The sequence below is a fragment of the Hippoglossus hippoglossus genome, chromosome 10 (assembly GCF_009819705.1).
Source record: "Hippoglossus hippoglossus isolate fHipHip1 chromosome 10, fHipHip1.pri, whole genome shotgun sequence".
In the NCBI taxonomy this organism is placed as follows: domain Eukaryota; kingdom Metazoa; phylum Chordata; class Actinopteri; order Pleuronectiformes; family Pleuronectidae; genus Hippoglossus; species Hippoglossus hippoglossus.
In genome coordinates, this window is record NC_047160.1 from 16,527,594 (window position 1) to 16,555,572 (window position 27,979).

General features: G+C 43.2%; 1 protein-coding gene across 3 annotated transcripts; it reads left to right on the top strand.

The window, feature by feature from the left end:
- pdgfrb (platelet-derived growth factor receptor, beta polypeptide) lies at window positions 1-27,908 on the top strand. Of its 3 annotated transcripts, XM_034597753.1 has the most exons (24): window positions 1-584; window positions 10,596-10,663; window positions 11,014-11,187; window positions 11,221-11,331; window positions 11,900-12,157; window positions 13,117-13,247; window positions 13,693-13,858; window positions 14,941-15,121; window positions 16,138-16,253; window positions 16,414-16,537; window positions 16,707-16,918; window positions 17,332-17,429; window positions 17,574-17,706; window positions 19,072-19,176; window positions 19,485-19,595; window positions 20,334-20,490; window positions 20,730-20,896; window positions 21,666-21,778; window positions 21,956-22,078; window positions 22,387-22,498; window positions 23,738-23,837; window positions 23,936-24,041; window positions 24,620-24,915; window positions 26,292-27,908. In XM_034597753.1, exons 2-24 carry the CDS (start codon window positions 10,621-10,623, stop codon window positions 26,437-26,439), a joined length of 3,285 nt encoding a protein of 1,094 aa, XP_034453644.1. In that variant the 5' UTR covers window positions 1-584; window positions 10,596-10,620; the 3' UTR covers window positions 26,440-27,908. The 3 variants fall into 3 exon arrangements, with proteins under 3 accessions (XP_034453644.1, XP_034453642.1, XP_034453643.1); XM_034597751.1 differs by having other exon boundaries at window positions 3-584; window positions 11,014-11,331; XM_034597752.1 differs by lacking the exon at window positions 1-584 and adding an exon at window positions 10,216-10,491 and having other exon boundaries at window positions 11,014-11,331.
- The last annotated feature ends 71 nt before the right edge of the window (window positions 27,909-27,979 follow it).

Here is a 27,979-nt window from a genome sequence, read left to right on the forward strand (position 1 = left end):
GCTACCTAAAGAACAACAAGCAGGACCCCATCTGTAGTTGGAGGTTTTCTCCCTCTGCTTTTCTCCTCTTTCTCAGCTCACTCCGTTTTAAACTTCCCTCTCTTATGTCTTCAACTCCCCTCCACTGTTCCCTCCCTCCTCTCCTCTCCCTCTCTGCTCGCTCTCTCTCAGCTCCAGCCGGGCCGCACCGCTGACACTCCCCTCGGTGTGAATCTGTCAGGGACGGAGCGTGCACGTCTCCAATGGGAACACTTTTACATGTTTGGGAGCAGTGGGCAGGCTTTGTAAAAGTGTGAGAGTGGAGAGAGAGAGAGAGAGAGGAGACCCCCACCGTGCTGTGATTTGACTAAAACAAACAGCCGGACCCAGAGTGGTACCTCCTCCAGCGGACTGCCGGGACAGGACGGCAGAGATTAACCTCAGACTCTGAACATCTGAGGGGATCTGTACATCTGAGGCAGCCGCCCCTGTAGAGACGACCAGCTGGAGATCTCTCCTCCGGTTTCAGAAGGAGGAGACCGACTGCTGGCCTGGCAAACCACCTCGGACAGAGACTCATCTGTGCGTCCCGGGTCACTCTGAAGGTAAGAGGTCTTAATTCTTCCTCACTGTCAAAGGGTTTGGGCAGCTGCTGTGATGATGTGCTGTACAAAATGTGGAGAAGTCACTTAGCCTGCACGGCAAACCCACTGTGACACTGTGAATTTCATGGCTGTCTGTCTCAGAGAGGAAACCCCTCATCCTTACATCCTTCACACTGCTGCGTCATATCGAGCCTCTGATAAAACAATCAGATTCAATACCTGAAAACGAGCTCAAAAGTCCGTCGCTAAAGTCTGTTTGGTTGTGTGAGGTTGTTGCTGGTTATTGTTAATGTGTCTGTGTTGGTGGTATTTGTCACCCGCATACTTGAATGTGTACACAACAGGAATTACAATGTGAAAGAGTGCAGAGCAACCTGTTCAAACACGAGCCGGGTGATGGCTTGCATCTCTGTACATAGACACCTTTTCACACTTAACATAGTGAAACTCTAACAATGTTTATCTTCTCGCTGAGAGAATGCGTTTGACAAGGCGTCCCAGGGTACCCCACACACACACACACACACACACACACACACACACACACACACACACACACACACACACACACACACACACACACACACACACACACACACACACACAGACACACACACACACACACGCACTGGGCTTTATAGCACAAGCTGTTTGTATGTGCTCCACTTTGTGCTTCGCTGCTAAAGGGCTTGTTTATACAGCCCTCCTCAGTCACCCTGAGTGAACTGGCGGTCCTCAACACCCAACCCATCAGTCTCTTCCCTCCTCTGTCCGTCCCCCCTACATGGAGAATCTTTCTGGAACGCCATGATGGTGCGGCGAAATCAGACCCAACATCAGCCACTGTCACCAGCATCCTCTTTAACTCTAGATGGATGCCCTCTTAGTGATAACACACCGTGCTGATTTCATAGCTTCATGCCTTTGTCACAAATCTGGCATGAACCAGTGACCCGTCCTCGTCTGAGGAGCGCAGAGCCGTAAACAGAATCTGTTGAATCATCTCCTCGCATTCATCACATGAGAAGGTTTTAGTACCTGGAATGAGCTACATTATGGCAATGTGAGCTATTTCACGGCTGAGACACATGTGGCACGCATGACTCCTCGCTCTAATCCGCCATGTGTTTCGCACCTGAAAGCTTCGCCACTTCCCGGCTGCGTACGGCTGCTGTGTGGTTAAGTTGTTAGTTCAGTTAGTTGTGTTTAGTCTGGATAACTGCGCTAGGCCTTTCTGTTTACACATTTCTAAAATGCGAGAATCTGAATTAGCATCAGTTGTGATCATAGCTGTGTGTCAACACTCTTGAAGTCTTTGATCATCTCTGGCTCGGTGGATATTTTTGGTCCAGGCATTGTCCAGTGCTGTTGTTTCAGATGAGCTGCTGGAAAACTGCATGCATATCATACTTTTGCCATCAATGGTATTAGCCTGTACTGCATTCATACCATAATTCTACTATCAGAGGGATGCCTGCTGCAAAACACTTTTCACAGAAACAACTTTTAAATACAATATTTGTTCTGATGGATCTTTACTGAACAGACTTGTGAAGATTCATTTGTCTCCTGAGCGGTGGGGATTTTTCTGCGTGTGCGTCAGACTGCTGGTATGTACTACAGCAGAGCTCTTCTCCCTGGGCCCCAGCGCAGCGCGGCCCATTCGGCTCCATTCCCCTTGCCCAGACCTAATCCTCCGTCATCAGCTGTTTCCTGGTTCCCCGGGCTCCCTGCATGCCAGTCGCTCTGAGAAAATGTGCTTCGCATTATGACCATGCAGAAAACATGCCAGGAGTCTGATTCGGCTCCCATGTGCTCCGATATGTAACAGTTTGAGCTCAGCAGCGAGTTTTAAAACACAACCACTGTGAAGTTGTTTATATCCGGTTGATGAATATGGTTTAAAATCCTCTGAGCTCTCAGACATCATGCCACATGATTATCCTTATATTTATTAATGAGGTAGTATATTGTATATTTAACTATAGTCATCTCTGACTCATTTCCTGGTGGTCTCTTGATGTCTGATTCACGATAACTCATTCATACTTCTGAACTGAGTCGTCGTTTCTTTGTGAGGCCATCAGCCTCTGCATCTTTAGTGATGTAGTCAGACACTGAACTTAAGTCATATAGCTTTAATAATGAAGAGCACTAAGTGGTGCTGTGATACAGCATCCTGTACGGCTGCCCGGTCCATCTGGCCTCCCCCCTCGCCCCCCCCCCCCCCCCCCCCCCCCCCCCCCCCCCCCCCCCCCCCCCCCCCCCCCCCCCCCCCCCCCCCCCCCCCCCCCCCCCCCCCCCCCCCCCCCCCCCCCCCCCCCCCCTCCCCAATTCTTTCCCTCCCTCCCACCCACTCACACAGAGCTGACAGGCAGCTGCATCTCATCTTCAGCCGGAGAGCACGGCCACTCCTGCAGGTCCACGCCAGGAGGAACTCTTTCTTTTTTTACGAGCTGTCATACCGAACCTTTCGGGAAGAAAATCTGCCTGAAAATGCAAAGAGTGGTGTCATTTTCACACACGTAACAGAGACGTTGTCCAAACATGTGCGTACGAAGGTTGGCGCTAACACACTATGTTTACGCCGTTTATGTCAGTTTATAAAGATGGTAGTCATGACTGCTCCCCAAAATTGAAGCCAAAGCACCTCGTTCGCCTCCGGGTGGCGGTCTGCAGTACAGGTTATAAACCCCGCCTCCTCCGTGTTAGCAGTTGGGACTTGGACCAAACTAAAAACCAAAATTTAACCAAATATCTCACTAATAGTATAAAAACGATACTTTTTGCTGATGTTTCCTCTGTATAGGTCCTTAAAACGTCTCTGTTATTTGTTGCGTCCTACATCACTACACAGTTTTCTTACCACACAGTTATTTGTTGTGGTATTAAAGCCTTTACTCCTGAAAAGGGTCCTCCACTCCTGCGTAGCTGAAGTATTACGATCGCCTCTCTGATTGTACTACATAAGGAAGACTATTTTTTTTTTTTTAAGCAGGAAGTTTTGGTCTCCATCAGATCCTGTTAAAGCAACACACTTTCTCATCGGAGCTTTGCTGTCCTCGCTCCAACTAAAACACGCTGGAATTAGTGATACAGTGCAGCGAGACAGGAGGACAGGGGGACGAAGACAAACAGTCGGTTGCTTTAGCAACATAAGAATATTCCACATAATGGAAAGCGGAGAGAGAATTTGGATTTCTCTCGGTTTGTCTTGAAGTTACGAGCTGCTTTCGTTTGAGGTTCAATGATATTTAGCATTGGCGCTACTACTGCTTTGTCGATACCCATGCATAGGAAACAACACTCCAAAGAGCATGTTGCAAATGTTAACATTAGCTTTACTCTGCACGGATAGTATGAATTATCACCCAGATTTGTGCTTCTCTTATTCCCCCGGCCTTTATTCCTGTGTTTAAGGAAACAGTCCTAATTGTATTCAGCTGTTTCTGGATCTGTCTTGTTGGGGGTGTGTAAAGAGCAGAGGGACTGGAAGTGTGCGTAGGCGTCCTCCATTTCTCACGAGGCAGGTTGGGGGTCTATTACCCTCCAGTGTTAGTGGGACAGGAGAAAGAGTTGGGGTGCGGGACCCTACGCATGGGTGGGTGAAGTCTTAGAGGAAAACGTGGGCGGATGCATATGCCAGTAAAATATCTCTGATATTTATGTATTCCCACAGAGCAGAAACTGTTTGTATTGGCTGGGACTGGGACAAAGCACACACATAATTATAGCCTTAAGTGGTCAACAAACAACTCCCGGATTTACTGCTCAAGAAAACAGGGGACATTTTACTTCAGTTACAACCGCTTCTTAAATTTTTGGTGTTTTAATTCTTTTTTTCTTCGATTTATTTTCTCAAATGAGGAGAAAATTAGATCGTTAAACTGATATCAAACACTAGCCACATCTAAGGATGTCATTCTAACCGTCAGTTTTACCCTGAAGCCCCTTACGTCCCCCCCACTGCCACTACAAACAGCATTTACAGCTCTGTTTGAAACAGTGCAAACCAAAATCCACAGGTTTCCAAACACGTGTCACCTCAGCATGAGCCCAGTCACTTTGGTTTGCCGGGGAGCGACGAATGGACTGAGATTTATGAAGAGGAATAACAGAGGAGAATTTTTTAATGCTCCGGAATCTGATAACACAAACTTGAGATGGCTTCAGTGCAGCTTCAAGCTCTGAAATTACAGGATGCAAGCTGTTTTTTGCTGAGACAGAACTTTTCAAAGTCCTGCAGTCCAGCTGTGCAACTGCGAGATCCAGTTGTGCGTCAGTGTGAGAGCCAAAAGTCTTGAAAATCTTTCTGTTAGTCAGATGTCAGGATAACATATGAAGACCTTGCTCCAGCCTCAGCCTGTCCTGAAAATAGTTACACAAAAACTTCTGGAGTAGAGAAATATTCTATGTTAATAAAGGATCAATTGACAGCCGGTAATATTAAATTAAATGTACAATATATGTAACTTTGGGGCCGCTTAATCCCCAAAATCAAAACAAAAACAAAATATCTAGTCTGATGGCGTGGCAAAGTAGCATGGGAGTTTCACCACCATTGATGAAAATCTAGCTGGGGCAAATCATGTTCACAGATGAGGTGATGTGTTCAAGTTTTATTCACGTAATGCAGCAAACGACAATGAATAATTGTGATACATTACATGTGACCAAGGACAATGCCACGGATAAAGCAAATATGACCCAATTAAAAGGCAAAATGGAAGTCAACGAGATATACAACATAGGGTTTTTCATATTTAGATATTTTATATTTTATTATTGTCTTTCAGCTCCACTGCTTTGGTTTTCTGATCCATAACTTTTTTGGTTCACTCCTACGGCTCTCATCAGTTTCAGCTGCTACAGGAAGCTTTTTATTTTATTTTGAAAAGCTCTAAAAAGCTCACTTTACATTACGTACAAAGGTCCAAATTATTTATTTCAAATATCAGAAGTTGGTGGAGACTAAAGACGGAGCTAAAAGAGAGTGAATATTGGAACATATCACTTTCAAAAGTTGTGCTGTGTAGAGCTTGTTTCGGCTGTCTCAGAGTGGTCAAAAATAGTTAATGTATCTGTAGCTTTAGATATATGAGGCGCACACACACACATTTAAAAATACAAATGTGCTTTAGGGTTCTTTAATGTGAAAATTGTTATCTTTTACAAAAAGAAAGATGGATGACTGCGACACAAACACAGGCTCCAGAGGCATTTCCTGCTTACAGCAACTCCCAGATTCTGACAGCATGTTGGTGACATGTGTGCCGTCCCAGCTGAAATTGCTTTTTACCCATAAACCTGCAGATCAGTCGGTTTTTCATCACGTTGGATGACGGTGAGAGCTGTCTGAGGTGGGAGCACTGCATTGTGGGTCTGCTGCCGAGGGACCAGAAGGTTCTCCTCAGGGGAGGGGGGGCATGTTGGCTGGCCTGTCCGAGACGGGCGATAAAAATGGAGGTTTGTTTTAACAAAGTCACACCAGGTCATTTTTTTCCCACAGAGCTCGCCAGGGCCCTGCTGCTCGGAGATCTGTCGAGAAAACCTGACATCCTTCTGAAAAAATAAAATACAAAGACAAGCATGACCTGTGTGTGTGTGCGGTGTAGATATTTTAGTCCTATGATTTAAACGTGTCTTAATAAAGTGTCAATGACTCTGACACGTCATATTTTGTCCTATAGGGGCTGATGATTGTTTGCATTGGAAAGAAGTGGTTGCTAAATTGGAGATGTTTGTTTTGCACAGCTTCCTGTCCACTGGAGAGTGTGTGTGTGCTCCCTCTGCTGTCCCACTCTGTGCTTTCATGTGGTGTTTCCCATAAACTGTGCCCTGTACGTCTGCACGCTCACGTCGCTGTTCTTCCCCTCCGTCTGCTGCTGTGTGCACTATTCTTGTGGTGTGTCGACGGTTTGTCATGCTTTGTCACTGGTCTGATTGGTCTGGTTTTCTTTTTCTCAGCACTTTGTTTATTTGTTTTTATGCAAGATTACACAACAAAAAACTGTTTTCCATTAAACATGGTATAAGAATGTGGTGTGTCAGGAAAAAGCCAATTAAATTTTGGTATGGATCCATGAATTTGGACCTTTCTTCAACCTTGTGGGATGATGCTGCTGTAAGCAGCATCATCCCAACTGGGAAAATTCAATAAAGTACATCTATCTATCTATCTATCTATCTATCTATCTATCTATCTATCTATCTATCTATCTATCTATCTATCTATCTATCTATCTATCGAGTGCTATTCTACTTTAAAGCTGTTTTCTTCTGTGAAGGAGTTTGTGTTGATGTGCTGTGTGACCCTCTACTCATTGTGGCATCTCTTGTTGTCTCCATGTGTATTTGTTTGGTGCATTGGTGGTCTGCTGTGTCACTGATGCATCACCGGCTTACACCCACACAATTCCAGAAATTTCCTCATACAGGAAGTCAGAAATCTCCAGCTGCATGTTTGGACATCTTTCTCCCTTTTGTTATAGATTACTCCTTTTTTTTCCGCTCCCTTTTCCCCCAAATGTAACCTCCCCCCCTCGGGACACACTAAAGCAAACAGTTGGCTGCAAACGTGGTTTCCCACCTCATTGAGGACTGCTTCATCACTGCCAGATGTTTAAATAAAACATGCACATATAGTACACATAGATAATCCCACAAGTGGGATTACAGGGTGCAGAGGGACCAGGGTTTACACACTCGAGCTGTATCCTGAGGCTGCGCGTGGGCTGTGTGCGCCCAGCTGAGGTCGATTTTAGCATTCTTCCACATTAGCCGGCGACACGTTGAGTGTAGCTCGCTTGTTTATGAAAAACCCGGGAAGGGTCAATCAGCCACCAAATTCCCAGCATTTGTGGGAAAACTCGGTACGGCACGATAACAGTTTAGCCCTCACGGTGATTACTGTGCCATCACTAGCATAAACGCGGTTTGTTTTCCTCAGACCTCCGTGATCATTGTGAGACTGAAGTATCCAGTTTCGAAGATTAAAAAGACAACAATAAACATCTGGGTTAGAAAAATGTTTTGCTGATTCTGCACAAGCCGCCCTCCTCCGACCGAGAACCACTTGACTCGACTGGACTTGATTTGTGGATATTGTGGAGGTTTCTTACTGTAATTTGTCTCAAACACGGGCTGCTCGATCATCTCTTTGGTTCAAACACAGTGCAGCTTTGGGTTTTAGGGGGTCAAACTGCTGCTAAGTGTTTTTATTAAGTGGGAAACAGCGTCACTGAAATGCTGCCAAACCTTCTTGGCAGATATAATAGTGCCCTGACTCCTTTGTATGTCTCACACCGTTGTTTTGTATTTTACTTTTTACTTTACTTTTTATATCTTTTATATCTTTTTATTTTATATATTGTTTTTTTCTTATGTGTAGTACTTATTGTGTTTTCATGTTTGATGTTCATTGTATGCACCTATATACCAAGGCAAATTCCAGGTAGGTGTAAACCTACTTGGCAATAAATACTTTCTGATTCTGATTCTGATTCTGATTCTCGTCCTCACAAGGATAGAGCATGAAAACAGCCATGTTTCCAATAGAGTTTGAAACTACTTTGCACAGCGCCTCACACATCTTTCACAGTCTTCAATCTTGGATCTTTTTGAAGCTCCTGACTCTCCTTTGGCTCTGTGATCCCAGTCAGCACATCCCATTTCGAGGGTCAGATTCCTCGTCCGAAACCCCCACTGGTCAACACAAAACCGCATCGTGTTGCAGTAGCCAAACATTATCTTTCCGTTCCTTTCAAAGACCCCAAACGGATACTTGAACACACCTAGATTCCTGTTCAGCAAAGAGTGAGCTTTCTTTTTTTTTGCGTTTTTAGATTTCAGATGTAATTTCACATCCTGTAGTAGCGCTAACACAGCAGCAGTCTGGCTTGTTTCAGCAAATATCACATGAGCACACAGTCGCAATAACATTTGTTTCTTCTCACACTGTCAAGTGACACATGCCTTCGGCGCCACTGCGTTTGGCTGTTGTCGCTCAAAGTCATCATCGTTGACATCGAGGTTGACCACTACTTTTATAAGCACTGATGCATGGCTTCCGCAGCGGACGGTCCCTCATCGCTGCTTGCTGCATGGGGCCCCCCCCTGGGACGAGGTGACCCCTCCGCTCTCCACCGTCATCACCAGCAGGGTCCCAAGGGTATCAGCGATCCTGGGAAACTTTCAGAGGAATACTGTGGGAACATGAACTGTACACAGGCAGCAGTGACAAAGGGGGGAAGAGAGGGAGAGGTCTGTGTGTGTGTGTGTGTGTGTGTGTGTGTGTGTGTGTGTGTGTGTGTGTGTGTGTGTGTGTGTGTGCGTGTGCGTGTGTGTGTGTGCGTGTGTGTGTCTCCAGAGTTTGAGGACGATAGGTGGGGGCTGGGATGCAACACAGCACACGTCTCTGTGTACAGTGTGAGTTTTAGCATCAAGAGAAAACCTCTCTCTCTCTCTCTCTCTCTCTCTCTCTCTCTCTCTCTCTCTCTCTCTCTCTCTCTCTCTCTCTTTCTCTCTCTTTCTGTTTGTTGCTCACTCACCCCTTTTTATTAGAACCAGGAGGCTGCAGGGGAGGAAATGGACCAGTCATGTTTTTGGAGCAACTCAAGAGCTTTTGGGAGCGGAAGTGCCAAAGGCAGTTAATTTAGGGAGGCAACATGTATCTGGTTTGAGTCACTGGCTTTGGGTTATGGGTCTTGTATCTCATCACCACTGTCAAACTGATCGCAACTTTTTTTCCCCTCTTTTAAACTTGGAGCTAAATCGATAAGGGGAAAAAGATCTGCCCACTTGGTCCACTGTTATGGATACGAAGGTGACGCTGCCAGACATGTTCGGATTAAATAAACTGAGAAAACTCCTCGTAGTCTCAGATAAACTTTAGAATCTGTGTTGAATTACAAAACGCATTTTGCCCAAGTTCTTAAAATAGAGATCGTAAAATTACATTATCCCGTAAATGGGGGCGAGATTTCACAAGATGCATTTCACAATTTTTCCACCTCCTCCACCCTCGCTCTTCCCAAGGCTCCTTCTTCCGCCCTCTCTCTCTTTCCCACCCTCTTGTGTGCAGGCCTGTGATCCATCCTTAACTGTTTCCAGACGCCTGTGCACTGCAGGTCCTAACCCCTGTTCCAAACATAACAACAAACCACCACTACCCTCTGCAGTTTTTTCCCCCTTGTGCAGTGAAATTACTATCAGAGCATTCGAAGGTCTTGGGTAATGGTGGTTGATGTGAGGATGGCAAGTATCAGGCACCTGTGACCTGAAAAGCTGCTGAATTCATTCTGGGATGTTGATATCTCTTTTGGTGTACAACATGATATCTTATTAGTAATAAAAAACCATAGCAACCTTTCCAATCTCAGTACACTCCTGTGTCAGCGGCTTGGGTGAATGCCCTCATTTTCACTTCTTGTTTACACAGAAAACCAATTAATGGCTCAGCACGGCTCTTGAATAGCTTGGACGCAGCATTGTTGCCAGTGAGCGTGTTGCAAAAGCTGCACACAGTGACCCGCTTGTTATTGGTCAGAATGCTGGTGAACCGGGAACAAAAAGAGCCAGACATTGTCGCTCTGTCCCGGTGCAGCGAGGCATCAAATACCTTCAGAGTGAGCTGCATCTGGACCTCAGACTCATGTGTGCCGGCCAGAAACCATTAAAGACGGCAGCCTGACAGCAAACTGGATGCTTTGTGTTTGTTTCCTCTCAGTATGAGCTGAGAAGAGTTTCGTGTCATTTCCTCTGATTGGAAGCAGATTTTTCCGACAACAGAATGTGATTTATCTCCTGAACTCTTCTAAACTCAACCCATCCTGCTTGATGTCATGAAGACGGGAATCAATTCATTACTACGTCAGGCCTCTTGAGATGGAGTTGTGTGTTCACCGGGGGTGAACACTTCTTCCTTTTGACAGATTTTTATTGAATTTTTTTTGTGGACCAAATAATCCATGATCTGGTTTGAGCACTTTTCTCTCATCTGCTTGTTTCCAGAGCAAACTGTCTGAAGACGTCCAACATGACGAGGGCGACGGCGTCCATTCTCCATCTGACAGTTACAAGTGAGAACTAACTTTTTATGAGAAATTTGAAACAGGACCACAGGGAGAGAAGAATGTGATGCCAACTATAATGTCAAGATTGGATACTTGTATGTATTTTGACAGATTTTCTAGCTTGTGACTGTGATGACTGATGAATTTGAACTGAACTCCGCTGTTTTAAATATATCTGTCACTGACGAGGCATCATTATCCTCCCACTTACGGCTCCAGACAGCTCATATCTTTCATCATTTAGAGATAGAGCAGGATCCGCCTTGTATTGTTGATATAACCTTTGACCTCATGCTGCTGTCTCTTTGACCTCCATCCTGACCCTTTCTTCCCTTGTTGTGTTGTGTCAACTCCAGCTCTCCTGTGCCTCTGCGCGCAGCTGCATTGCCTGGAGATAACACCCAACGACAAAGAGCTAGTCCTGGCCGAGGGCTCCTCCCTCACCCTTACCTGCTCCGGCTTCAGGGAGACGACTTGGGAGTTCAAGAGGGACGATGTGCCGTATTTCCAAGTGGAGCAAGTTCAAAATGTAGGCCAAAGCTATCAAATCGTGCAAAGCGGCGCCACATCTAGCGTTTTGACCCTGCAGAACGTGAGCTGGAAGCACACGGGGGTGTACCTGTGCGTTGATCAACACACTGGAGAAACTAAGGAGGCTGTCGTGTTCGTCCCAGGTGAGATCTGCTTTACGCAGCAACACAGTTTGTAGAAGATGTCTGACATCCAATTTTGTTTCATCGTGGAAAGTTACAATATCTCCCTCATAAAAAAGGGACATAAAAATGATGTCCTAGTTTCAAAGTATAATTCTCTGCAGGTTTAGTGTGTTCACATTGGAAAAATAAGAAACATTCCAAAAAGTAAGAACACATTTTAAAATACTGCTGAAAACATGGTGATTTTTAAGTATGCTGTTGATGTGCATTATTTTTTGCATAATTTGCAGCTATGTGAAAATATTTTCAAATGTGAGCGGTGGAGAGAGCGCTCCAAGAAGAATTCAGAAAATAGAAGAATTTAAAGAAAAATAATAGTAAATAGACAAAACATTTCACTGCTTTCTCTTTGTAAAAGTCAGTGATCAATCAATTCTTATTATATTGGTTTTGCTTTGTTTGTGAAAAATGCAGCTTTGTTCACAAACTGTAACCGAACACGATGCTCTAAATATTATTTACTATGTATGGAAGTACGACTCATCAATCGTTTAAGTAATGAAAGTTGTCATGTTTCTGTCCATAGACCCTGATGTGTGGTTCATAGAGAGATTCCATGGCATGGTAACTAAGACCAGTGAGGAGAGCAGCATCCCCTGCGTGGTCACCAACCCAAACATCAACGTCACCCTGTATGAGAGGGACACTGACATGCCCATCAGAGGACATTATGTTCCCAGCGAGGGGTACAAGGCGCCGCTGGAGGACAGGACCTACGTGTGTCGAGGAGAGCTGAACGGGGACGTGAAGGAGTCTCAGGCCTTCTACGTCTTCAGCATCTCTGGTAGGTGTTCAGGTTCCTCTTCCCAAAATAAAAATGGTGATTATTGACTCAACCCCCTCCATGTGTGCCGGAACCCACAAACACATGCACACAGAGTCTTGGCCCTTTAATTCAGTTGCAGCATACACCCAAACTACGAAAGTTAATAACGAGTCTGTCTTTTTAAAGTGCTGTAAAGGATCATATAAAATGTTTGTTATTGCTGAGGAGATGTTTTGATAGAAAACTTTGAAAAATGCTTCAAAAGCTGTTTGAAGGAATCTGAAGAACATTTTATAACTACAATGTCGCCCTGTGGGTGAATAACTCCGTCAAGGCCCAAAGATCCCCTCACACTCATAAATATCAGTCCCCTAAACAGCCCTGATTTTTTATCATCTAAATCCAAGAATTATTCTCCGAGAAATCAAAGAAAATGTTGAGAAAATACCCTAACTTGCAAAGAAAGTTAAAAAACAATAAATCATGGTCCCATCCCCCGAATCTGGAGCCACACCAAAATGTTATGGGCTCTTCCTCGGGTCATGCTCCAATTTCAAGGAAATCGGTTGAGTAGTTTTTAAGTAATCTTACTAAGTAACAAACAAACGCAGATGAAAACATAACCTCCTTGGTGGAGGTGATGAACGGTTCTTCCCTGACCCATACAGCATCCTTCCACCAAGTATCATGGTGATCTTGCTAATTGCTGCCAGCTAACACACAAACAAACAGAAATCCAGATGAAAACATAACCTCCAGAGTAAATAATGTGGAGTTGTAAAATAGTTTTTCTTTTTTTTTAGCTGAGATGCAATCACAGGAGCCAGCAATCAACTTTTGACACATATTAGGAGCTAAACATTAATTCAGGGTTTGTATTTGACCAGATTAGTGGCTCATTAGAACTGAAGTTTTCCACATATTGTTTTGATTAATCCTCTTCCTCCTCTCCCCCACACCCTCTCTTCCCGTCCCAGTCCCCGAGGCCATCAACGCCTACATCAATGCATCAAAGACGGTCCTGAAACAAGGCGAACCGCTGACAGTCAACTGCACGGTGCACGGAGTGGAGCTGGTGTATTTCTCCTGGGATATCCCCAACAGAGAGGTGAGTAGGAGTGTGGAGCAGAACGAGCGCTTTTGTTCGGCTTTTCCTTCGTGATAACTCTCCAAGCTTCATGGCTGAGCCTAAATTGCATCAAGATGTAGAGACACACCTCGATTTTTTATCCCCCTGTGAAATTGTACTCAAAGCACATGGTATTGGTTCTGAAAATTATGGTGTATTATTGAAGATGATCTACTGGATAGTTATAAAAACAGTAATGGAGGCAGCATCGCCCTGTTTCATGGGTGAATGTGTCATGTGACCTTTGCTACAGATCAGACAATATTTCCCAACACTCGTATCCAGGGGATTATACATTTCCTGTAGAATTGTTTTTTTCCTCGAAGCTCCACCTCGCAGATGTTAGATCACACAAATTAAAATCCCATTCTACCTGATAATAAAACGGCAGACCAACAGATTCATGTTTTTTAATCTCTCCAAGCTGATTGAGGTGGAGCCGCTCACAGACGTCCTGTCGGCCACCAACATGCGCTCCTGCCTCATCTTCTCTCGAGCCACGGTGGCCCACAGCGGAAACTACGTCTGCCATGTCCACGAGGGCATGCAAGACCAGAGTGACTCTGCCAGCGTCAACATCACTGTGCTCGGTTAGACAGACACAACACACACACACACACACACACACACACACACACACACACACACACACACACACACACACACACACACACACACACACACACACACACACACACACACACACACACACAACTCAAACAAACCGATGCAGCACAGATTATTATTGGGTTTCGTTGACAGAGAGGAGACTGCTTATTATCTAAACCTAAGTCAAGGTGAGGGAGTTGCTCCTTTTAAAGGAAGTAAAGATCACCTCTATTTATTTCTGTTCAAAGTGTGAATAAACCTTCGACATGGTGTGGATGCCCTGAGTGATACCTTGAAAAACCACGAGGGTGCAGCAACTCTTTATTTAGACTTTTGGAAATAAACTCCAAGTTCACAAGACGCGATCGTGCAACCGAGCTCCGACTTCAAACATTAATATACAGTAAGTCAGCATCTAAGCAGCTCAGTCGTCTTACAAGCAGCAGACTGAGAGGAGGGGGGGGGAAAGCAGCGCTCCTCATGCTGAGCTTTTCTTCATTTCTGTCTCCTGACGTCCTCTGAATGTGTTTGGGTCTGTGAATGCTTATTCTGTCCGCAGCGAGGTGTGAGATGTTTATGAATAACGTGAACCGCCATGCTTCATGGAGACTGGGACAGTGTAGTGCTGCGGCCTGGACGTTCCAGTGGAAAAGACAGAAGCTTACAAACAGGGCCAGTACACTGTCTATAGCCCACTGTCCAATGAAGAAACTAAACAAGGAATTATCAATCAATCAATCAATTAACTTTATTTTATATAGAGCGAGGGTTTGTTTTTTTACAAGTCACAATTTGCCTCTAGGGCTAAACAAGGTGCGACAACCTCTGCCCTTAACCCTCGACAAGGGTGAGGAAAAACTACCAAAACAAGACATGCCACAGAGCACATCAACAAGATTACAATATTTGCAACATTCATGATAAAAGACCGTGTCTAACATAAATGGAGCGGTGTATCAATGTTAAACAGAAAAGAAGAATAAAACAAGTGAGCAGAAAGAGATGCATTTTGTTCTTTTTGTCCGTAAAATGAATTTGTTCCTGATGATAAACGTGTTTTCAGAGCGAGGCTTCGTGGACGTGAAGGCTGCCGAGCAACAAAACATTTCAGCCAAGTTGCAGGAGAACGTGGAGCTGAGAGTTGAGATTGAGGCCTACCCTCCCCCTCAGGTCCGCTGGAGCAAAGACGGTGCCACCATCAACGGAGACAAAACCATCACAACCAGACCAGAGCAGGAGATCAGGTCAGACATCACGCCAGACTCCTCAGCTGACCTTTGACCTTAAAAAATACCTTGAATACCATAATGCAATTAAACACCTCATTGGCCTTGATGCGTTTAAACAATTAGCACTGGTGCTCTGTGAGGGTGACGGCCTCCAGAGGCATCCAGCTCCTGTCAGTCATCACCAGATAAGGCCTCCGCAGAGAGAAACACTATCCTCTCTGGAGGGCAGGACTCCGTCACTCATTACACAGGAACCCTAAACACAACATACCTGTCACAACTCACTAATGTCTCACAGAAAAACACCAATGTGGTAGTTTCAGGACCATGTTTTTCACAGTTTTGCCAAAAAACACTCAAAAAGACAAAATAAATATTAAATAGAGAGATAATAATCGTTAAATAGTTAATAAATATACTAATAAAGGACAGCGTCCATCCAGTTCACTATATTTTCTGTTTAATTTCCTTAATTTCCTGTAAACATATTCTTTCCTGAGGATGTAAGACAAAAATGACATAATGTGTAAAAAAATAAATGAATAAATGTAGAAATATGGATATAAATGAAACAATACATGTAGAATTACAAAAATAAGAATAATATGTGTAGAAATGTAGGAATACGAAATAGTCTTTTTCCTCACCAAATCATATTCATGATCTATTTATATGATTTATTATATATTCATGTATTTTGTGTGTATATTTGTATCTATTAATGTATTTAAATATTTGTTCAATATGATATCTGTAATCTGTGCAAAAAAAAGCTTTTACAAGCAGTTAGGAGGAGCTTATCAAGAATTTCTCAATTTTCTTTAATATTCCCTGAAGATAATGTCTGGATCTGAAAAACAGCATGATTCATGTGGCGCAACATAACAGATCTGTGGAGAATCTGCCTGAAGTAGATCGAGTCAAATATCTTCAAAGAAATATAAGGCTGCTCATACACTTTGAAGCAAAAGAGTAGTGAATGGTCGGATATTTCATTTTTAATGTCCTCACATGTTGTCCTTCTGTCTTAGGTACATCACTATTCTCACCTTGGTGAGGGTGAGGACGGAGCAGAAGGGACTCTACACCGTCCTCGTCACCAACGGGGACGACACAAAGGAAGTGACCTTTGACCTGGAGGTTCGAGGTGAGCGGTTTATCACAGCATAAAGGTGTTTTTTATTAATTTCTTGTTATTCTCATTACCATTGTTGGTCATGAAATACAGACAAATTGTAGCAGAATTCGTGGACATGTTTTTACTCACGTCAGTAGTGATTAATGAGTGCTGCACCCCCTGTGTGTAGTTCCCTCTCAGATTAAAGAGCTGACCGACCTCCACCTCCCAGGGAAGAGACATTTGGTGACCTGTGTAGCTGAGGGGGTCCCAACCCCGACCATCGAGTGGTACAGCTGTGACAGTATGCTCAAGTACGCCTCCACCCGTCCTCACTTAACTGTCACACAGTGAACACCAGGGGGCTGACCATACACACAAATGTCTTTTTACTTTCAATTCATGTGCATGTGCTGCTCTGACTTCACGCCAAGCCGCTGCCACTTAAGTGAATCCACCCGCTGATCTCGTGCTCGGTTGCAGGTGTAGCAACCAGACAGCGGTTTGGCAGCTGCTGACGCCAGAGCCGGAGGAACTGAGCATCCAAACCAACGTGGGCTACATCAAGACTCGGAAAACCAGTCAGGTCCGCAGCCAGGTGACCTTCCACAAGCCCCAGCAGGTCACTGTCCGCTGTGAGACCAGCAACCAAGCAGGCCTCGTCGACAGGAGGGACATCAAACTGGTGTCCGGCAGTACGTGTCATATGAATAATGTCCCGTCTCAGTGGTTTTCATATTGCCAGATGAAAGAGAATGTCCATGTTACACTGCATGTTGTTTTTATGTTTGTTTTTTTAATCTTTAGTGTATCTCTCTTTTCAATTCTATGTCAAATATCTTTGAGGTGTTATTTTATTATTATTATATGATTACTTTTTCCACTGTGTAAATGTGCAGTGAACTGATGTTAAAAAACTTATGAAGATTCATGTTAAATATTGGTTAAACTGAACAAACTCAATCAAAACAACATGTATTTCAGCTATAAAAATCAGTTTTCTTTAGAAAATCAACAAAAAGTGTAGTTTTATTGGAATTTGAGACGACTTAAATAAAATGATCTCGGCCTCATCCTGTCTAATGCTGAGTGTCCTCTCCCCCTGTAGCACCGCTGTTCTCCCAGGTGACAGTGTTGGCTGCTGTTTTCGCCCTGCTGGTCATCATCATCATGGCCTTCATCATCCTCGTCGCCGTGTGGAGGAAGGTAAGATGGACGAACTCGCCTGTCAGGTTCCTCTCAAAAAGTCACGTGTAAACGGGAGTGATAGTGAATGAAAATGTGCAAAGGAATCCTTTGGTTCTGGTGTGTCATGTTTTTCCTCCTGTGTGTTTCCCCGGTGCTCCTCAGAAACCTCGTTACGAGATCAGGTGGAAGGTGATCGAGTCTGTGAGCCAGGACGGTCATGAGTACATCTACGTGGACCCCATCCACCTGCCCTACGACCTGGCCTGGGAAATGTCTCGAGACAACCTGGTGCTGGGTGAGTCTTCAGGCAGACGGGCACCAGATGAAAGAACCTGTCAAACTTATCAGTGTTAATACATTGAATTCCTAAATCAGATTAATAGACATTTATAGGTATGATTACAATTATACTGCAGCTCTCGTAGCTGTAACTTCTCACATGTTATACTTCAAACTGTGGGGAAACAGTGTGATAACTTTAGTAATAGGACTTGTGGTTTTTAAATGGTGAGCCCTGGAGCAACAGGAGGAGCATGCAACTGTCCCATAGACTCTAATGTTAAATCAACTGGAGCATCTCTCCATTTTTAACCAGAAAATTCTGAGGAAAACAGAGGGCTATTTTTGTTTTTTAATCGCTGTATCTCCCAAATGTTTGACACCACAGACAGAAACTTTTTAACACTGTGTTAAGCACAGTCTCCTCTCTCACAGTGTGAAGCTGAAGGCAATACGAGTCACAGTCTCTGAGTCTGAGAGGTGTCTGTCAACCTCACTCCTGTTTGGACCGGCTCGAACCGAGCTGTTACCATCACCGTGGCAACCATTAACAGCAACTGAGAGCGCACATGCACACACACCTGATTCAGATCAGCTGATTAGACTCAAAACACACACACACACACATACACACACACACACACACACACACACACACACACACACAAGCAGCTTGGCATCGGCATAACAACCAAAGAGTAGGGGGGTGGGGGGGCAGGGCGTAGCCAGCGTTCCAACAGTCGGCCGGGCGCCAAGTGCCAGGCTAGACAGAATATTTTAAAACGATAACATGACCCTTTAATACAATGTTGACATTGTAAAAAAGTGTAAAAATATGACATTAGTTTCTACATTGGTCATATAAAGTCAGTCTTGTGTAAAAAGCCTAAATTTGTGTGATGTGTATGAAGCATAGACTGAAAGTGAAGCCAAAACAAAACAGCTTTTAACCTGGGTTCATTCAAATGGTCAGCAGGGGGCGACTCTACTGCCTGTTTGTAGCGCAGACAGATTCTCCTGCTCCTCTCAGCAGGTGACTTCAGTGCTGAGTCGAGGTTAGAATAATAAACTACGTTCCGTGTTAAGCTTTTCTTCTTGGCCTTAGTCCCTCTTCAGTCTTAAAGCTCCTTTTAAACTTTACCCCTCTATTGCCGTATTGTTGTTTGTCAGCTGCTCCCAACAAACAGCTTCCCAAGCCAACTGAGTCAGACGTCTACTCAATTCATCATCTGTACCACCTTTAATAAGCTACAGTTTCTAATCTCACTTTATTAGAAACATATTTACAGTAACAACCGTCATGAAGAGCATGTTGTTCTTTTTCCGCTCCGATGTGCTCTGTTCACACTCTGTCCTCCTGGGTCCTCTCTTTGTGTTTCAGGTCGCACTCTTGGATCAGGAGCCTTTGGCAGGGTGGTCGAGGCAACTGCGTACGGTCTCGCTCATTCCCAGTCCAGCACAAAGGTGGCAGTGAAAATGCTGAAGTGTAAGAAGCACACAATGTAAAAACTCAGTAGCGAGCCATGTGTGTGTTTGTGTGGACAATGCAGAGACCACAGTGGAGTCCTCCTGCACGGCCGTCAAACACTGTGACCGGGGTGGTGTGCTCCTCCGAGCTCGGAGAGCAGCACCACGCAGAGCTTTAGTGTGGCTGCCACCCTCTCAGCCAAAGGGTCATTCAGCAGTTTGGCAGGGGCGCAGTGTGTCCTGGTCTCAGCATATTTAGTTCTCCTGTTCTCACACCCGCCTCACACTGCTCTACTCTTACACATGGCTCTCTCTCTGTTCATCCAGCCACAGCCAGGAGGAGTGAGACCCAGGCCCTGATGTCCGAGCTGAAGATCATGAGTCACCTGGGACCTCACCTCAACATTGTGAACCTGCTAGGAGCTTGCACTAAAAATGGTGAGCGTCACAGTGAGCAACAGTAATAAACACATGATAATTAGATAATTTTATTTGCTATACATTTAGCTACTTACAGTATATACACATATCAGATAACTAATTAGATGGATGCTTGAATGAACTACTCAACTTGACTTGTAGCAGGATTTTTATTGTCCAGAAAGAAGAAAATGTTTTTTCATATAAAACAGGAAAAACATAATCTTTCACTTGAACAGGATACGATTTTGTGTGCAGATGTAATCAATTAATTTTCAGATTTTTCTTTAATCACAGTCCTGTTTCTTCAATGGAAAACTACTTTCAAAGTTTAACATTCTATCTAAAATATCAATGTAAAAGCTCACGGCTGAAATGATCAAATCAGGAGACAACAGGAGACAACATGTCAGTTACAATTTGTGACTTCACAGGTTGTTGGGCACAATACAAATGTGAACATATGGTGGAAATGCTGCTGACAAACCATTGTCTTACTGGGAACAACAATTAAATAAATAATTTCATTATCAATTTATCTTGACAATTTAATGAAAAACTATTCTAATTGAATTAACCCTTTATGGTAAAGACTAAAATAAGTATGTAATTTAACTTAGTATATGATTTCTAATGTAAACTTGTGTTGTGTGACAAGCTAAGTGTGGCCTGTCGAAGTGATGTTAATGACTTGTTGTTGACTTGTGTTTTTTTGTGAAATTCCTAAACATGAATTGCTCTTCTTCCACTAACCAGGGCCTCTGTACCTGGTGACCGAGTACTGTCGCTATGGCGACCTGGTGGACTACCTTCACAGGAACAAGCACACGTTCTTGCAGTACTACGCTGAAAAGAACCAAGATGACGGCTGCCTCATCTCGGGAGGAAGCACACCGCTTAGCCAGAGGAAAGGGTGAGAAGAACGAGTTGTACAAAAATCCCCATTCAGAGCCGCACAAAGGGGCGTTCTGTAAGATTGGTAGGGGGGGGAAGTTTGGGGGTGTTGGGGGATTCCTGAATGAAATATCTGGGTTGTCTCACACTAAGAGATAAGCACAGACAACCTTCTTATATACAGTAAAGTTTAATATGAGGTGCGACCATGAATAAATGTGGATTTAGTTCTAGTGCATTTTATCCGTATCCCTCCAGCTATGTGTCTTCCGGAAGTGAGAGCGATGGAGGCTACATGGACATGAGTAAAGATGAGCCCTCGATCTACATGCCCATGCAGGAGCAGATAGATACCATCAAGTACGCAGACATCCAGCCTTCTCCATACGAGTCTCCCTACCAGCAAGACATTTACCAGGAACAAGGTTTGCTTTGAGCCACACGTGTCTCAGTTCATGTAACCCTCACGAGGATTGATGATGATCTGATTACTGATTAAAACAAGGAATAGTTTGATGATATGAGGCCAACAGTAACCATCTGTCTGCCACTCACAGCAAGAGGAACTTAAAAGAAAGAAAAATTGGCTGTATTTTGCATGTGAGAAGCTTTAGTTTTAAATCAGTAAAGTTGATATAGTATTGACCAGATTAAAGCTGCAAGCAGCGTTGAATGTTCTGGGAACAGGCGGGACGCTGGTTGACGCAGCTGTCGCTACCGCAAGGAACACTGCACGAAACATGTTTTTTCTTGCCTGTGTACATTGCGCATTGTGAATAAATTCCTGTGTCCACTATGTGGCCCTAGAGAGCATGCACCAAACATGCTTTTTGTTGCCGCGTATAGACCAGACCATGGGAATTCCAGTGGGTGGCGCTATGACTAAATATTGGCATGTAGAAAACTTTAGGCTGGGACTCAAAATATGAAATCTGGGTCAGATTGGACAAAAAATTGACAATGAATAAATTTGTTAATTAGTAAACTTAAAAAAGTGAAATTCGTGAATTGTTTTAGCCTCATGTATGAATGGATACAGTTGTTTTTTTAATCAAATACAGGCGATTACGTACAAACAAACATAATAACAGCAACAGCTCCATTTGAGCCCATTAAGCTCTCACTCAGTCCATGAGATTCTAATCACCCTCTCTTCCTGTTGTGTTTGTTGTCTCTTCTTGTTATCGAGTTCAGGTGACAGCAGATTGGACCTGGCCATCAGTGACGCTTCCATCCTCACCTACGACGATCTTTTGAGCTTCAGCTACCAAGTGGCGAAGGGGATGGAGTTCCTCGCCTCCAAGAATGTAAATTATTGAAATTCAAGTTTCATAGAATTTAGCCGGTGACTAATCATCAAAAAGACAGTTTGAGAAGTAATTTACTGTTGTGCTGAAATTTGGAAGCGAGGATTGTTACCACGCTACACGTGTGTACAAACAAGTGTAAAAACAACAATGTAATTTTATTTGATTCCACCACAGTGTGTCCATCGTGACCTCGCCGCCAGGAACGTCTTGATCTGTGAGGGCAAACTGGTGAAGATCTGTGACTTCGGCCTGGCCAGAGACATCATGCATGACTCCAACTACATCTCTAAAGGCAGCGTAAGTAGCAAAGTAACTGCATATACACACACATGCACATTTGTTCCACTAACCCCATGCGGTCACTCATTGACATGATCAATTACTAACCTTAACTATTACAAATGAAAGCTAATACTCGGCCTGCCTCTATGTGGTACATCTAAGGCTCCTTGCTACACAGAACAATACACCGTATAAATACACACACGCGCGCGTGGAGGATCCCCAATGACCTCAAACATCTGTGAACTGGACTTGTTGACTGTCTAGAGTTTCAAAATAGATTTTCATCTGTCATGCAATGTTTTGTTTTTGTGTCCATTCAGACCTTCCTGCCCCTGAAGTGGATGGCACCAGAAAGTATTTTCCATAATTTGTACACAACCCTGAGCGATGTGTGGTCATATGGCATACTTCTTTGGGAGATCTTCACACTGGGTTAGTTCAAACACACACACACACACACACACACACACACACACACACACACACACACACACACACACACACACACACACACACACACACACAAGCGCTCTCTCTCTCTCTCTCTCTCTCTCTCTCTCTCTCTCTCTCTCTCTCTCTCTCTCTCTCTCTCTCTCACACAAACACGTTTTACTTCTATCTTAGTGAGGACACTCATTGGCATAGTGCATTCCCTAGCTCCTTACTCTAACCCTAACCATCCAAACTAAATGCCTAACCCTAACCTCAACCCAACCCTAACCCTTAACCTAACCTAAACCTAATTATAACCCTAACCCTAAAACCAAGTCTTAACCCAGAAACAGTCCATTTAAGGGTGGTCAGAAAGTGAGGACCAGCCAAAATGTCCTCACTTTCTCAAAATGTCCCTACGTAGGTTGTAGGCTCAACCTGGTCCTCACAAAGAAGCTGTACAAGAACACACACACACACACACACACACACACACACACACACACACACACACACACACACACACACACACACACACACACACACACACACACACACACACACACACACACACACACTGACAAACAGGTTTCAGTTGGTTGTAATACGAACACTCACCACCAGATGTCAGTAAGTCCTTCAAACTCTCACAGTATATGGGTCACACATAAGTGTCTAAGATGAGAGCAGCACAAGTCGACAGCAAACCAGGTTGTTGGTATGTGCTTCAGCTTGAAGACTCATAAAAGGTCTGAATCTTATTAGGCACAGTCAAGCTCATGAACTCATTTTCTTTCTCACAGCATTATGAGCTTTTTCTTTTTCTTCCCACGATATTTCGAAACGAGCATCAAAACAAAGGGGGGCAGTTTATAGTATATGCAGTGTGAGCCCGAGTGAAGGGAAAACAAACTGACAATACAGCATCTGTGAGTGATAACCAAAAGTTCTCTGTGCTTCGCTGCTTCACTCTGACCTTCAGTGGACTGTTCAGATCCATTTCTCCTTCGAATCGGGGTCAGAACGAATACTCTCAGTACACAACAGATGTGATTCAGATAATCAATCTGTGTTTTTGCTCTTGGGGACAAAGTGATATTTAAGTTTCTCCTACGTGCATGACTTCAAAAACTATTATTGGTTTCATCATCACAGTTGTCTTAGATTTCCATTTCGAATTCCAGCCAGTGCACGACTTGAGATTTCTAGCGGCTGAATTATTTGAACTGCTGTCTGCAGGAGGAACCCCCTACCCTGATCTGCCCATGAATGAGTTATTCTACAGCGCTCTGAAGAGAGGCTACCGAATGACCAAACCCGCCCACGCCTCTGATGAAGTGTGAGTCTCACTGTCGCTTATTGTTGCATCTCCATTAAGTCTTCTGATCGTATATAAAAATAAGAAATAAACACATTTTTATTCTGTTTGTGTTGTAGCTATGATATAATGAGGAAGTGCTGGGATGAGAAGTTTGAGACGAGGCCTGAGTTCTCCTTTCTGGTGCACAGTATGGGGAATATGCTGGCGGACGGCTATAAAAAGGTACTTTATTTATACACAGTGTCCTTACAGGCCTTCTGAGCTGCCTTATTGATGCTGAACTGTGAATTTGGATTTGCAATATTTCTGATTGTTAAATGTGACTTGTTTTTATTCAGTATTTTATTCACCTCCTCACTCACTCATGTATTCCCTCACTGTCGGCCTGTCTGTCCCCTACAGGCCTATTAACCAGGACACTTCTGAATTAACCAGGGCACTTTTGTTAAAGAAATAAACTGGAAAATCAGTTTTGACTTTTAAATATTTAAAACAAATTTACAATGTGATAATACTCGTTTCTCTTCAGTAAAGGATGCAAATGCTTTGACTTTGTTGTGTGAACAACCTTTAAGTGTTAAAGGGGAGCTCATATTATTTTGTATGTGTATGTTCTGAAGCTGTGGTGAAGGAAACGCAGATACATACCGTAAAGTTAAATACAAAGTCCAGATGTACAACGCTGGTGAGCTGAATCTACTGATCATATGTTTGATATTCCAAGTACATATACCTGTGAGATAAAACAAACCCCAGTGTCACCACTCAAATGACCGAACCACTGTCTCCTGTCACAACAGAGATACAACCAAGTCAACGACAACTTCATGAAGAGCGACCACCCGGCTGTCGCCCGCACCAAGCCCCGGCTCTCCTCACCCTTTCCCATCGCCAATCCATCATTTGGCTCCCCCGCTTCCCCCGCCACCCTCTCCTTCCCCCCGGACCCCTACAACCAGAACCTGAGCCCGGGAAACTTTAGACAGGAGGCCGACACGCAGGACGTCATAACCTCATACAACGAGTACATCATTCCAATCCCAGACCCGAAGCCGGAGGAAGCTTTCACTGACGTTCCATCGGAGAGCCCTGCCAGGTACCCAGCCGCTGAGAACAGGACGCAGATGTGCGCCAAATGCTGCGGCTGCAAGAGAGAGGAAGATGTATTTACTTAACAAGAGCATTTATTTTCCAACCACACACCCACTCATCCAGATGTTGAGCTGGGACAATAGCTGCACTATGAAGGCACACAGGGAGAAGAGTTTTCTATTGCACACATAAATACACAGCCAAGCAAAGTTTGCTTTTAAGACCGAATGAATGTCTGACCATAGAAAGTCTGGGTTTATTTACATATAAAATCATTTTGTATTTCATAATTAATTATTAACTTTCCTCACTAATAACTGGATCACAGATTCTTCTTCTAACGTTGTGTTTGGGAGCCGAGGACTTTGGCCTCCACCAGAGGAAAAAAAAAATTAATAAATAACTGCCAAACCAGGATAAAGAATACATTTTAAATCAAAACAAGAAACATGAGCCAATCAATAAGAAGATTATTCCATGAACATCCTTCTAATTTACTTTAAAAACTGTGAAGATGTGCCCAGAACTGAAACAGTTTATCAATTAATCGATAAGTAGATGAACAGAACATTATTTTACATCTGTCACAATTTAATCGACCAAACCTTGTTTAGATTCAACAATTTAATAAGAAAATCACAGTAAAAACATTGCATTAGTTTCAGCTGCTGTATGACCTTTCAAAGTTAAAACATTTTAATTTGAGTTGTATAACTTCGATTAACCCAAGTGAAGAAGTCAAATCGGATTTATTAAAAAATGCGTATAAAGAGCAAGAGTTGAAAGTGATTTACAAACACGGAGAAGAAAAATAATACAAGTATGGATAAAAAGAAATAAAAACAGTGCGAAAGAAAGATGCAATAAAAGACTTGCAACATAAAAGTTAATGTAATAAAGTAGACAGACATTAACATGAATCACAACACAAAATCAGAGTAAGTTCAAATCAAGATTAAAACAAATATTTCTTTATACAGCAAAGTCAAAAATTATTATTTTATTAGATTATTTTTCAAAATACTGCGGCATGCAGCATTCCAAGCAAAACATGCACCATTTCTTTAAATGTGATTAAAACAGATCTGTAGAATCACTTTATAACAAAAAGCAGAGAGCAGAGAGAAACAGAAATTACACTGAAAAGCTTCCAGAATGATTTTACCAGGGACAATAGATCTAATGTAACGTAATGTAATAATGTAAGTGAACAAACAGCGTCAGTTCCCTGCGAAATAAAGAAGTAAGACATATGACTGAAACTGTTCTTGCTGAAGAGAAGATGAACAGAATTCGTAGAGACGTTCATAGAGACTGACCCTGATGACTGAGCACACAGAGTAAAGTTGTGTTCTGTTCTTTCTGTCTTTCCGCTCTCAGCTCTGAGGCTCTGGAGGAGGAGAGCGACTCCGTGTCTCAGGACACGGCGGACACCCTGCCAGAGGAGGACCGGCTGGAGGAGACCAGCGAGAGAGACGCTCTGCTGGGCTCATCCGGGACGCCTGAGGTAGAGGACAGCTTCCTGTAGCCACACCAGCCTGAACCCTGAGAGATTTTCTTCAGTTTTTTTTTTTAACATGCCTGAAAAAGGGAACGTGACTAAACTAGAATGTAGCAAAATGGAGACCGAGAAGGCAACCTCTGTATTTCCACTAAGCACTCTAAAGGTTTTGTCCTTCTTTGAGTTTTTGTTTCACACTTAATACCTCTGGGATTACAAACGGTTACAGATAGCGAGCGTGAAGTTATCAACCAGTCATTTATTGAGAGTTGAATGCGGTACACTCCTCACACTCCTATAGAATCAGTTTACAGTGAGTGCAGAGGTGTTCACTGTATCCTCCAGTTGAGATTTATGAGGCCTTATGAGACATGTGCTTTATTATTTACACACATTTAGCCTTATGCCCTTTGTTGGCTTTTAACATTAAATCCGTCCCACCTTCTCAACCGGTGTAGATTTTAAAGAACAATTTTATCAGTTGTAATAATACAAAAATGATGAACTCAAAAATAAACAATGTACACACATTCAAAACTAAGTAATAACAGTTTAATATGAATGGGAATCCTCAACATTAACTATACTTTCAGTGAACAACCACCATTAGACCACATTTGGATAATTAAATTAAAACTTATGTTTTCCTCCACAGCTGTTGTATAGTATTTTTGTAAAATCTTATTCCCGGTATATGAAATGCAGACAGAATCTACATGCACTGTTTTACTATCAGATTAGCTTTTTAATTTTTTTGTTTTATACGCCTTAAAGGCAGAATTTCCCATTTTCTCTTTTGTTTTCCGAGATTTTTGAGACGATATGAAATGTACATGTCTTTTGTGAAGTTTGAATAGCGCCTTTTGTTTTGAATACTTGTTTCTGTGTAGGCTTTAATTCATAGTCCTGTGCCAGATTTGCACTTTATTTAGAGAAGACGCTTCGTTATAAAGAAATATAAATTTACACAATGTTACAAAAGACACAGCTGAGAATTTATTGAGGGAGTTTGAGTTCTGCTTTTCAATGTGTGGCTGTGAGAGATAGATAATGACTCCCGGTGTCTTGGGGGACAGGCGGGTGTCAAGTGAAAATAATAAACCCAGCGTATCACTGCCTTAGCACAAGATGGCACACATGGACGCCTTTGTACAGACTGAGATATTTGTTTCTGCAGCTGAAACCGCGCGCTGATATGAAGGGCTATACTGTACCCAAGGAACCTAGATAGCCATATGTGCACATGTAGAAATTATGCTTCTGTTGCATCGTTTAACATTCACTTACACAATGTCCACTTTCATTACATAATCCACCATTTAAAACGACACTAGTTTTATTTCCTGTAGCATTTGTTCCACAGTATTAAATGCACAAAACATCACAGTATCACAAGCTACGGTACCAAAGCTCTTGTTAACGTTTACAAATGTATTTTTATATATGTGTCATTTTATATGTTGTAAATGTGAAAATAAATGTGTATTATCATAGTATTGCTGTTGGAAGTGTGAGTCTTTTTTTTTTCTTTTTACCCACTCGTTTAACTGCAGAAAAATACAAAATC

Bases quoted from the DNA above. Each gene is read 5' to 3' on its own strand.
- pdgfrb (XM_034597751.1), top strand. From the start codon at position 10,621: ATGACGAGGGCGACGGCGTCCATTCTCCATCTGACAGTTACAA. The intron at 19,177-19,484 runs GTAAGAAGCACA...CTGTTCATCCAG, and splicing joins GGCAGTGAAAATGCTGAAGT to CCACAGCCAGGAGGAGTGAG. The intron at 24,042-24,619 runs GTACTTTATTTA...CTGTCACAACAG, and splicing joins TGGCGGACGGCTATAAAAAG to AGATACAACCAAGTCAACGA.